Raw genomic sequence first — 12,400 nt, 5'->3', positions numbered from 1 at the left:
CACAGTTATGCAGATTTCTATAAGCAGCATAGTTGAAATCGTTAGTGAACAAAACACACATTTGCCTTTTGGTTGGGGGCGCAAATTTTAGTTCTGCCATTTTTAAACAAGTCTATGTACACCAAACTACTGCTCCGTTACAGGTATAGACCAGTTTGCAATCACTTATACTGGTAAAAGTGTAATGTCTGTACCTGGCCTAGGTGAACGTCACCCAACACCCAAAAGTGTGTCTTGCTAAACCTTAAAATCATTTTTTAAATGCAATAGGTTGTACACTTGACAGAGAATAGAAATGCAAAGCAATGGGTGGGCCAGGTCTGTCACTCATCACACAATGCTTAAAGCAGAGGGGTGGCGATAGTGGCACATAATTCTGGTCACCTGATACCACTGATCTGAAGCAAGCTTACAGGGTAAATCAATTAACGTGAAAGGCTCTATATGTTAAATCCTTGTGGAGCTTGTCCATATAAATGTGAGTATTTTATATGTGCTTCCTTCTCTTGACGGGGCAATATTTATAAGCTGCTTTGCTGCTTTCACTGCAGGATAATTTTTGTTGTGGGTCTTAATACTGTGCCCCAGGCCTCAATAAATAGACTGCCTCATTAAAAGGGGAGTAGTGATAATGCGGCCATGACTTTGTCACACCACCCAACCCTCATATTTGACATGATTGCTGGCTCCTTCAAGTGTTTAATTGATTAGCTTAATTGATTCAGTGGGACTTGAGGCTACTGCAAGGAAATAAAAGGGGCAAGATGAGCATAAGGGGTGAACAAATTTATAACAGGCTCCAAGGAGCCTGAGGGTAATTAGAAATGCTAGAGAGCTCTGCAGTAGCTGGATCAATTCCGCATGATGTAGAGTGGGTAACCCCGGAGTGGAAAACGGGCTGGGGTAGAATATAGAAAAGGAGATAAAGTCATGGATAGGTGGAGACACTGGCCAAACGTCCTGCAAAGGAGGGGTTTAGGGTCCGTGAACATTGCAGTTACCGAAATGGGGCAGGCCCTCTGCTATACCACAGATTGAGGGGAGGATTACATCTCCCCCAACCCTCCTTGGAACCCTTGTCAGAGACCTCTACGTTCTTGGTCTTTGCATGTGATTTAGGATTAGGCCTGCAACCTATGGCTGGGGGCAGTGATTAATCACTCTGACTTTTCAGAAAAAATCCATCCAAAATGGAAGTAAAACATGGGGTTGTACTGATAAAGTCCTGTTTCTCTTAGCCTTCTGAGTTTGGAAGTATTTTGAACAGTTGTTGCAGTAAGTAGTGTATATACCCCTCTTGGTTATCCTGGGAGAGGTTGTTTATCCGTGTTCTTAATTCCTCTGTATTTTCCACTGTGGATAGAGCCATATGAGACTTGAACAATAATATGAAGACTATGTATAGTGGATTTTTTTTTTTAAACAACTAAGACTTAAATGGTAAAGCAAATTACTTTCTAATCTATGCAGTATTTAATTGACTGTATTGAACCATAATACAAATTAAGCCTTCTCTGTAATTTATTCTGTCATACTGCAGCTCTCCAAACAATTTGATACTTCATTTATAAATTGGTAAATGGCTCATAGAAGCACTCAGCAAAGATATTGTAAAAATGTCAAATAGCATATGAAGGAATCTATGAGGATGCATAATAAAATGGGGGTGTTCTGAGCATCCCTTGAGTGGGTTATGAAATACTTGTTTAACGTGCCTCTGATCTCCTGGAGGCAGGATTAAGTCATGATAAAAGCCTTGAAGATTTCCAAAAAAAAAAATAAAGAGCAGATTAGAGTGAGTGTTAGTACTTGAGTCCTGAACAGCAGCTCCAACAAAGCTATGGGGATCGTCTTTTGCTTGCTGCCTTTACGGGGCTGTTGAACAGCCTATCAGAGCAGTCGCTTAATGTAAGCAGCATTATGAACTGATTTGGATAACAAGAGTGTACCAGAGGCAAATTTAATCATTGCATACAAAGCCCATGTACTCATAAATTGTCCTCACTCTCTGTTGTTTAGTTGGGAGAGAAAGAAAAAACGTTGGGCCGTATTTGTCATCTTTTCATACCTGAAGAGATCATTTCCAAAGTGGGTTAAATGCTTCCATATCAGAGCCACCAGCGTAAATAGCTCCGCAAGGTGTTAGACAGACTGGACCCACAAAGCAAAGTGCAAGAGCACAACAGGGATTTTTAAGAACTTCACAATTCTAGTTTCTCACAGTAATTACCGGTTGCAGCAGAGTTCACGCCCAACTTAAAACAGTGCAAATGCACAGGAAAGGGGAACTCAAACACCTCTTCATTAAGTCAAAACTTTAGATTAATTTATCTGCAAAAAATTGTTCAAAGACGTCTCAAGCAGTATCTCCACCCAGCTCTCTGCAGTTTCAAAAGGTAGTATGCATTTGCATTCCAATATAACCGTATATGCAACATTGCATTTTATGTATATGTTCCAGCTCAGCATCTCTCAAACCTCTTGATAGCAATCTTACTAACCACTCCATAGAGTTAAATATGTAAAAGAATAATACTGAAGACACCTTTACTCATTTTGTGCATACTGCAATACAGTTTGCAAGGCAATACTGGGCATCATCAGCCATTAAAAATGTCATGATTTTAGAAGAGTTAATGAGGGCTTCCAAATAAATTAGAATGTCTCCATCTGCTGTCTTGCATTGTAGGTGATATTTTTCCATGGCAGAATAATCTTCCAATCTAATCCCACCAGGAAAGAGTCTGATCATAGTTTAATTTCAGTACAAAATGCTGCCTGGCAATCAATAAAGCAATGTCAAAGAACTTTGATTTAACAGGACCCAGTGATAACATTCCTTATAATACGCAGAATAGAGAGAGAGGGAGAGGAAGATTTCATTTCACTGTTATAGGCAACATGCAACGTCAAGTGAGGAAAAAAGAAACAACTAATAAGTGAGCATCCCTTTATTGTATAATAATATCCTACTGTCAATTTTAAATCATTAATACATTGGGGAAGTTGAAGGTCTTGTGAACAATAGTCATCTGAATTCCCAGGCTTGATTAATCTGATGTCAGTGGCAGTATTCTCATTAACTTCAGTGTGAGCAATCTCGATCCCAGGAAGTTGCATACCACTTATTAATAAACAAAAGTGACAAAAATCACCAGTTTTTGTCCTCTGGGCAGTCATCTACTACATGGTCCCTTTCTTTTTTAATTTCAGTCACCATTCCTTCAGAAATCTCATCATTGTGACCCATCCCATGTGCACTTTTTTCCTCTGTCTTCCCTCCCCCAATCGACACACAAACACGACAATACCCTCATCAGTGTTTTGAATTTGAAAATAACTGTAAGCTGCAAATACAATTGATTGTTGAGAAATAACTTAGTTACTGCACTGATAATCAATATGTGCTTTTCTTAAATGTATCAGGAATCTGATCTTCTAACAGTGCTCTTTGTCTAAGCTCAGGAATAGTGTCCTCTTTGACTATAAAGAATAAGGAGGTCTGTAAGGCTAGGGAAAAAAGTTGCACATGAGCCAGGTTAAGTGATCAGCAACTGGTTTAAAGCTGTAACAGAACAGAAGCTCAGTGCACATAAACCAGTTTCAAAATGGGCAAAATTAGTTTAAGATAAACCTGGTTGAATGTAGTATCAGATTTAACTGATTTGGGTCAATCTGGTTTATGGAACTTCTGTTCCAGACCCTTTACTGGTTCAAATTAAATCACAGTCCCCCAGCATCCCAGTATGCTTTGCAGCCCTGGGCGGGGCTGGGCTGGGCTGCCTACTGGAACAGAACAGGGTTGGCCTTGCCCCTCTGCTCTCTATCTGGAGTAGTGAGGGCTGGCAGACAAAGGGATGGGTGTGCTGGGGACGCTGCCCGGTCTGCCTGGTGGGGGTGAAGCAGCCCCTGCCAAACTTTTCTCCACTGGAGTGGAGTGGCTGAAGGCATGAGACAGCAGGCTCAGGAAGAGGGGGATTAAACTCCCCTGCCTCCCCACTCCCACTAGCAGGCACCCCAGCTGGGGTCTTCCCAGCTTTTTACCCCTGCTCATGGCTCAGCATGACCCAGGACCCCCAGAGTCCGACTTCCAGCTGGGGGGGGGGATCCTGCTGTGCCTTCTGAGCCACAAGGGTTGGGGTTTTGCTTGGGGCTGGATCAGGGGGGAGGGAAATGGCTCCAAGCCCAGGTGGGGCCATGCACAAAGGAATTGCAGCAGCAGTGACTGCATCCTGTATGTGAGCCCCACCAAAAAGAAGGACCGGGGGGGGGGGGGGCAGGGAAGGGGCTTGAGTGCATCTCTGCTAGCCCAGGGCAGAGCCGAGCCAAGCTTGCAGCTGGAGCAGCTCCTACCTGGCAGTCCCTTCTACATACCAGAGAGTGGCACCCAGGCTGGCCCCAGCCCCTGCAACAGTGCCCTTAGCTCCCAGTGCTATTGCCTGCATCCACCAGGCCACCAGGTGCTGAGCTGGGTGTGTACTGCTAACACTTCCCTTACCCGGCAGTGGCGGCACAGCATGGCCCCATGTACCAGGCTACAGGCACAGGGCACTAGCCCTATGGCTTCCCTACTGCTGCTGCCATCAGGGGGGCCCACCCTGGCCATACTGGTAGGTGCTGCCTGTGCCGCTGAACTGCAGTCAGCCACTGGGTGGGCAGACAGTGGCAGTGGGGAAGCTGTAGGGGTAGTGCCCTGCACCTGTGCAGTAGCTCTGGCTCATGCCTTTTTAGTGATGCTAATGCACAGTAGACTTATTCTACTGTACATTAGCAGTGATATTGCTGAAACACACTAATGCAGCTCATGTAGGCTCACCTACTGAGGTTGAAGTCCCTAGTCTTAATAAGACAGAACATGGATTTGAACATAATCTCTCACATTCTAGGACAGTACCCAACCCCCCAAGTTGCTGGCTATTCTTAGGTAGGCCCCTCTCAATTTTGACCAGCAATTCCTTTCTGAAGTTGAGGAGCTGATGAAAATGCTGTTGAAATTGTCATGTTCCTGGAAGAAGTTTCCATTTCATTGACTTGACTTCTTCCCGAAAACAAATTTTACTCTACTTCCTGGTCAGCTCTAACATAAACTAATTTTCTACCCTGATGGATGATGTCCTGAGAGTAACTGATGTAAACCAGGGTATTGAACAACTCCCCGATGGAACAGCATTTCATTTAGAATTTCATTTTGATTTGAAACCACTGTTCCATTTTGTTTCATTGAAACAGTGACACTGTTTCGACGCTGTTTTGGTGTTTCGCCCTTACACTATAATGGGGAAACTCGAAACAGCCTCTCTCGTCCGGCAGGCAGAAGGGGGTCCACACACCTGAGAGGGCTGTGGTGGCTGTGCCAGTCCTCTGGGGGCTGCAGGCCCCTGATCTGCCTGCGAGATGTGGGAGGGAAGCCGGGTGCTGCCACCTGGGACCGGGGAGCTGGGGAGGGGAACTGAGCCCGATGGCTCAGTCCCCCTCCCCAGCACTGCAATCTGAGCTGTGGAAGGCAACTCGGCCCAGCTGAGCTGAGTTCCCATCCCCAGCGCTAGGACTGGGCTGGGTTCCTCTCCCCAGTGCTATGATCAGGCTATGGAAAAGAACTCAGCCCATCTGGGCTGAGCTCCCTTCCCGAGCACTAGGATCGGGCTGGGGAAAGGAACTCACGAGTATAGCGCTGGGGAGGGGAACTCAGCTCAGCTGGGTTGAGTTGCCTTCCCCAGCTCAATTGTAGGGCTGGGGAAGGGAACTGAGCGATTGGGTTCAATTCCCTTCCCCAGCCTGATTGCAGCACTGGGCAGTCCCCTGTGCTGTGATTGGCTTCCAGCAGCCTGGGTGCAGGAGGTGGGGAGAGCCAGAGCTGCGCTCCTGGCTGAGCCACATAGGGCTGCAGAGCCACTGGGAGTGCAGCCCTGGTTCTCCCATGTCTCCCACTACCTGGTTGCTGGCTGCTTCGAAACTTGAAACATTTTGAAACTTTTGAAATGTTTCAAATAGCCTCATTATGTTTCGAGGCCGTTTCAAAGCTCTTTATTTCAATTTGATTTCACTGTTTCGAGCTCAAAATGAATCGAAACAGTGCTGAATCGAAACGGCCAGCAAAATTTCACACAGCCCTACTGATCAGTTGTTGCAAACTTTGGCTCTTCCTGATTTATACTTAAGGGGTCAATATTAGTACAGCTGCTGGTCACTTTAAATAGTTGAGCTAAAATGACCTATACATCTGTACTTTTAGCTTGATGCACAGAACATTTTATGGTCGAAAGGTTTGTGTGATTTTTGGTACAAGAAGACAATTGCTTGTATCTTTACGTACCTTCTGTAACTGGGTTTAAAAGTCTTTTTTTTTTATTTAAGAAGGATGTTAAACAAGATATAGATATTAAATCTGTATTAAAATTAACGTAAGTATTAAAAATGTTCACAATTCTTCAATTTCAAAGTTACCCACAAATTTTCCAAATAAAAGTGGGCTATTTTCAACTAAAAACAATTCATTTTCAAACCAAAAATGTATTTTGAGTGAAATTAAGCCTTTAAAAAAAACAAAGAGGGATTCATAAATATAATGTGAATAGGGGGCATTTCAGTAGGAAAAATTCCATATTCATGAGCTTTTTGGGGGGAAATATTTTTTTAAGTTTTGGTATTACCCTAAATAAAATTCCCCAGATACTATTTGTAGTCTGATCCTGTTCCGATTGGGTAGGTAAAAGGTTTGCCAATACTGGCACAAGTTTCATCCTTCATGAATCCAACAAGCAGCTGCAGGTCAAAACTGATATAGTTAATAGTGACATGCTACTTTTCATTTTCTAAATCTTAAGAATTTAGTACTTAGAGTGCTTTTATACAAAGCAACTAGATGATAATCCAATAAAGATAATGTAGTATGTTTCATCATAAGGTATTGGAAGAAACATTTATTCAAAACATTAAAGCAAATCTTATTTTGGTTAAAGAATTTAAAAATACCAGGCCTAAAGAGAGCACTTTTCAAACACAATTACTCATTTTGACACCAGGTGTTTTCAATTCAATAGGTATATCAAATAATAGGTAAAATGTATGTCTCGATGAAAATAAAATTATAGCTTAAATGGAATGTTTTGATAGATGTATCTTATTGTGCTTTTTTTAATAGCTACTCCAGCACCATCATGCAGTTCATGAAATTTCATATATTGCAAAGGATATCACAGACCACCGAGCATTTGGATATGTGTGTGGAAAAGAGGGAAATCACAGATTTGTGGCAATAAAAACAGCCCAGGCAGTAAGTATCAGATCATTGTAATTTTCTATAGTTTAACTCGATTTGAAAGTTATGTCTATAATCTTGCTGTTCAAAAGCACATTGTGCAATATATTATGCTAACAGAAGTGTCTGCATAGATGTTCTTACATGGCAGATTACCAGATTACTGGGAAGAAGGGAATGTACTATACCCTTCTCAATTTTTCTTGATGTATTCTTTCTAATTACTAATTATTTTCTTTTCTAATTAAACTCAATCCATAGACTGAATACAAATAAGTTTAGTTATGTTCATAGACTCATTTAAACCGAAAATGATAGAAACCAAATAGCTACTTTGCATAAAGTCTACCCTAATTTCATTGTATTAGAAACCACTAATAAATATAAGCAATTTCTTTTATACTCATAATCATAATTATCATTAATCTGCAAATATAATTAGTTTTATAGAAATGAACCTTCGCCTGGATGCAATTTGCTAAACTAATATAAACAAGGTAGAAATTAATTCAGTGTGAAGTTCCTTCCCTTTAAAGATAGATATAACTGCTCTATCAACAGGACAGAAAAAAGGCCACTTTCCTTTATTAAAACCTACTTTTTTGCTTCAATAGGCTGAACCTGTAATTCTGGACTTGCGAGACCTGTTTCAGCTCATTTATGAATTGAAACAAAGGGAAGAAATGGAAAAAAAGGCACAAAAGGACAAGCAGTGTGAACAAGCAGTGTACCAGGTACCTAGAGGAGTTGAACTATGCCGAAGAAAAAGTGTGGGTCTGAGAGTTGCATTTCTCCAAAACACCTCAGGGAGATGGTTAGCATTTTCAACACCTGTTATCTTCAATGGGTGTTGGAGAGTACTTAGCACCCTTCCGAATCATTCTCAATACGGACAAATATGAAGTTAGCAGCTATCTCTCAGAAGTAGGATTAAAACACTGATGAAAACCATATAACTGCGTAAGACGAGAACCTCAGTATGCTGAAACGATCCACTCATTTCCTTTGAAAAGTATTCCTTCAAATTCAGTATGCAAATTTTAGTGAAAATCAATGTGTGGTAGGTCAGTTTTAAGAGCGACTACTAATTTTAGTGCAGATTGAATTTGCTTCTAAATGCGTCTGTTTAAATGAAATCAAACATGTTGCAACTTTGATTAAAAGTTATCCTGTACAATAATGCCAACAGTATCTATAAACTAAAAAAGAAAAAATCAATTTTTCCTGTATAATGAACCGATTTTTTTTGCTGTCCTTTAACTACTGACTACAATTCTCATTTCTGTGCTGTTTATGCTCTTTGCTTTTACTGCCTGTCCTCTTACTTTGTTGTAGACAATTTTGGAAGAAGATGTAGAAGATCCTGTATACCAGGTAATTTCTGAAGCTTTACAGACTCAGAGGTTCAGAAATGATTGCAAATACATTCTTTTATTTTCAAACACAGCCAAACCTTGTAACAAGGTGTTGCAAAAGTTTATTGAGATATCAATTTAAAAGGAGCTATAAAAACGTCAACATAAAGCAAAATATTTACTAGAGAAAAGCTCTAAGTAATAATGCTAATATTACAACATAGGAAGGAAAGCTTAAGTGCTTGTTCAAAATGTAGGCTAAAACTTGAAATAGAGTTTTCCCACAGAGCGCTCTCATTATTTCTTAAAAGAAAACTAACAAAACAACTTACTTTGAAAACTAAAGAGGGAGTGGGAGCTTTGCTGTTGACTTTTATGGGCCCAGAATTTCATCTGGACACTCAATACTTGTGCCAGAAAAAAACTGTATCGAATTGACTACAATAACCTAGGCCATGAGCAGTCATTCATTGGTACAGGTACAAATTCTGGGAGAGGGAGCAGTACAAATGCCCAGTCCGCAGCTGCCCCCTCTGCCCTGCTCTCCATGCCTTCTCAGGTGACCCCAGGCTAGGGCAGGCAAAGGGGGCAGTGCCTGGTCTATTCCCCCTGGTCTTCAATGGGGGAAATGGAGCAGTGGAAATAACTTTTTGCATCAGCCCCAACCAGGGTCTTGGAAACTGGGGGCAGCAGGTTCCTCCACTCTGCTCCATATATCTGGGAGCAGGGCAGAGGGAGCACTGGCTTGGGGAAGGGGCTGGGAGCTGTGCCTTGCTGTTCCCTTCCCCTCCTGGACCCATCCAGGAGGGAAGGGGAGCAGCGTGGCAAAGCCCATGCCCAGAGCAGCTGCTCCTGCACTCTGCTCCCGGTCTAAAGAAGTGGGGCAGAGGGTGCAGCAGTACAACCCCCCTGCCTGCTTCTCACTTTGGGGACACCGGGGTAAGAAGCAGGCCAGAGTCTCACAGCACTGCTCCCTCTACTTGGCTTTTGGTATTGGGGAATCGAGGGGATGAAGCAGTGGGGCAAAGACCCCACTTGCTCCACACACCTGAGACTGGTGTAGGAGAACATGGAGCTGTGCCCTACTACCCAAGTGAGAGCCTCCCTGATCCCAGTTCCCTGCCCTCTCCCTTCCCTCCAGTCCAAAGCCAAGCAGAGGATTTAACAAAGCTCCTGCCAGCTTCTCACACCAGGACCTCTGCAATGAGAAGCAGGCAGGGCGTAGCTGGCAGGTCTACAGAGGAGTGGGAACAACTACCCCCATGCCTTCTCCAGAGCAGGGTGACTTCAGCCTCAGGCATGGGAGCCTTTCCCCTGGCTCCACTCCTTCCAGTCCCCAGGAGGAGCTAAGCCAGGGGAAAACGTACAGCTGCTCAGTCTCCTCGGAGAAACTCTTGGGAGCAATTTAACCGTAGTTGGTCCCAGGTTATTTTTCTCTTGTTGAAAAAAAAAGATTCTAATTGCATGACCTGATTCTACAATTGCAGCTAATTGCAGTTTCCAAGAATAACTCGAGATTTTGTAGGTCTCCATTTCAGCACGTTGACTTGAAACCCTTTCCAACAGCTGGATGCATGGAGCATGTGTTCAAGTGTTTGTGAAAATCTGCCCCGCTTTAGGCGACTCACCTGAGGCACTCCAATTGCACCATCACAAGTCACTGTTCACTTTTGGAGAACTTGGCCAAGAATGGTGTTTTGAAAACACTTAAGCTAAAGAAGTTAGGTGAAGTGGCAGACTGCTACTGTGAAACTGGTTAGTTAAACACCAACTTGTTCTCCAAATTTGGGACTAGCTGTTTTACTTACAGCTAAAACACGTGTGGAAAACTAATGATTATGCAGCCAGAGGTCTCTCGCCCAGTGAAGTTTCTGGCAAAATTTCACTGATCTGAGTAGGATCAAAATTGGGCCTCAGGCTGTATCCCTAGTGCAAATGCCACAGGAAGTTCATCTAATGATCATTAAAGGAGTATCAGGTCTGCTTTATTGCTCTTTCATTAAAAATAAAACAACATAACTCTGTGCTTTCCAGCAAGCCAGATATCCTTGTGCCAACCTATACTTTGAACTTGTTTCTGTGATGCCCTGCCTGCTTTTTTTTTTTTTTTAATCTGGAATTCCAAATTGCCTTTTTTCCTTTCTGTTTCATCTTTCCTCCTTCCTCTTTGGCTGCTGATGTAATAGTACATTGTGTTTGAGGCTGGACATGAGCCAATCCGTGAGCCTGAAACAGAAGAAAACATTTACCAGGTATAAAATTGCTACCTATTTGTTTCCATCGCACCCCATGCAAACATTTAGCCAAGCACATTTCATATGCTGAAATTCACTTTTATTAGTTTTCATTCATCACACAAATGTCTGAAATTCCATCCTCAGTCAAGCTAAATAAATAATTTCCCCAGTCTCAGCATGACTACTCTATTCATTCATTTCTCTTTTCAGCCTTCTCAAGATGTATCAACTTTATCAATTATGTGGGGCCCTAAACATTGTGTATGCCATACCACCCATTAAACAGATGCTTCCTCTTTTTTTTTCCTTTTTTTGTGAAGCTTCTTTAATTGTTCTTTGAAGAAGTAGGATAGTAAATGCTGTGAAACTCCAGCTATATCCAAGTCAAGTGTTTAGGATGGTATTTAGGCCAGAAGACAAAGAAGTAAAAGGGGGAAGAGAAGGAAAAGCAAGTAAGTGGCTGGGAATTAGTGTCCTGTAAATCTTCTAATTTGATCATTAAGTGCATTAATCTCTGGTTTATTTAAACTCCTTGATCTTTGTTGATTTTCAAATGATAATTAAAACATGGTAACTAGGCAGCTAGTCCAAGGCCTGCTAAGCCACTGAAGATACCCATATTTTCCTGCATACATAGGGTGCCCATAGACATGTGGGGAGGCTGTTCCGATGCACTATAATCACAGCTCGAGTTAATGTTAATTAGCATGACTCCAGCAGCCTCTGTGTCTTGTGTATTAGTGTCCATGCACTTCAAAATGGTGGTGAGGGTACTTTAACTAATGCTCCTTCAATGAGCGTTAGTTAAAACACCCCCGCCAGTATTTTGAAGTGCAGGGATTCTGTGCTTTGAGACACTGTGGGAGCTTTAATTAGAGCAGGTCTTGGAGCTGCTTTAATTCAAGCGCTCCCCCTCCCAAGCCCTGGAACATGTGTAAAAATGCCCATAGTGTTTTCCGGTTGGAGATGAGCTGGCACATGCTGCTGAAAGCATAGTTCCACTTTAGGAAAGCAACCACATAAAAAACAATTGCTTAATTGACATGATTGTGCCCACATTCATGAACAACTGGTGCCTCCTAAGACTGGAGGGGCACCATAATGGAAAGTGGGGACCGCCCGCAGCCAGTGGTGGTGTTGGTGGTGGGACCGGTGGGGTTGGCAAGCGGCAAGTGGAGACTGCCCACAAATGCTGCCGGCCACAGTGGTGGCAAGGAGGGGGGCAGCAGGTGGTGAGCAGTGATTGCCTGCAGAAGCCGGTGGCAGCTTTGGCAGCTGCCAATCTCAGGGGGACATGTGCTCCCCCATGCACCCCCTATGCATCGCCTATGCTCACGTGTTAACTCCACTGTCAAATAAATGTAGTCAAAAGGCTTTTTAACGTGGTCATCAAAGCGGGAGAGCCTATAGGTCACGAAGAGAGGTTGAGGGTGGCTGATATGGCTCTGAGGTCAAGAAGAATGAGGAAGAAGAAGCCTCAGAGATACCAAGAGCAGTTTCCATTCCAGAAGGGACAGAAACAAGACCATACTCAACATTTGGAGAAATTG

At 42.9% G+C, this 12,400-nt stretch overlaps 1 protein-coding gene across 28 annotated transcripts in view; it reads left to right on the top strand.

Moving 5' to 3' along the window:
• The window catches only part of DAB1 (DAB adaptor protein 1), an 830,004-nt gene that overhangs the window by 754,639 nt on the left and 62,965 nt on the right, over positions 1-12,400 (top strand). For 22 of the 28 annotated variants that reach the window (XM_059727867.1, XM_019479247.2, XM_019479246.2 and 19 more), the window contains 4 exons: positions 7,142-7,273; positions 7,873-7,992; positions 8,594-8,632; positions 10,800-10,865. In XM_059727867.1, the coding sequence (XP_059583850.1) occupies positions 7,142-7,273; positions 7,873-7,992; positions 8,594-8,632; positions 10,800-10,865 (357 nt within the window). The remainder of the gene's footprint in view (positions 1-7,141; positions 7,274-7,872; positions 7,993-8,593; positions 8,633-10,799; positions 10,866-12,400) is intronic. The other 6 variants (XM_059727884.1, XM_059727887.1, XM_059727883.1 and 3 more) reach the window with 2 other exon arrangements.

The sequence above is a fragment of the Alligator mississippiensis genome, chromosome 5, assembly GCF_030867095.1.
Source record: "Alligator mississippiensis isolate rAllMis1 chromosome 5, rAllMis1, whole genome shotgun sequence".
Lineage (NCBI taxonomy): Eukaryota > Metazoa > Chordata > Crocodylia > Alligatoridae > Alligator > Alligator mississippiensis.
The sequence above is the reverse complement of the archived record's forward strand: the minus strand, read 5'-3'. Positions and strand labels throughout refer to the sequence as shown.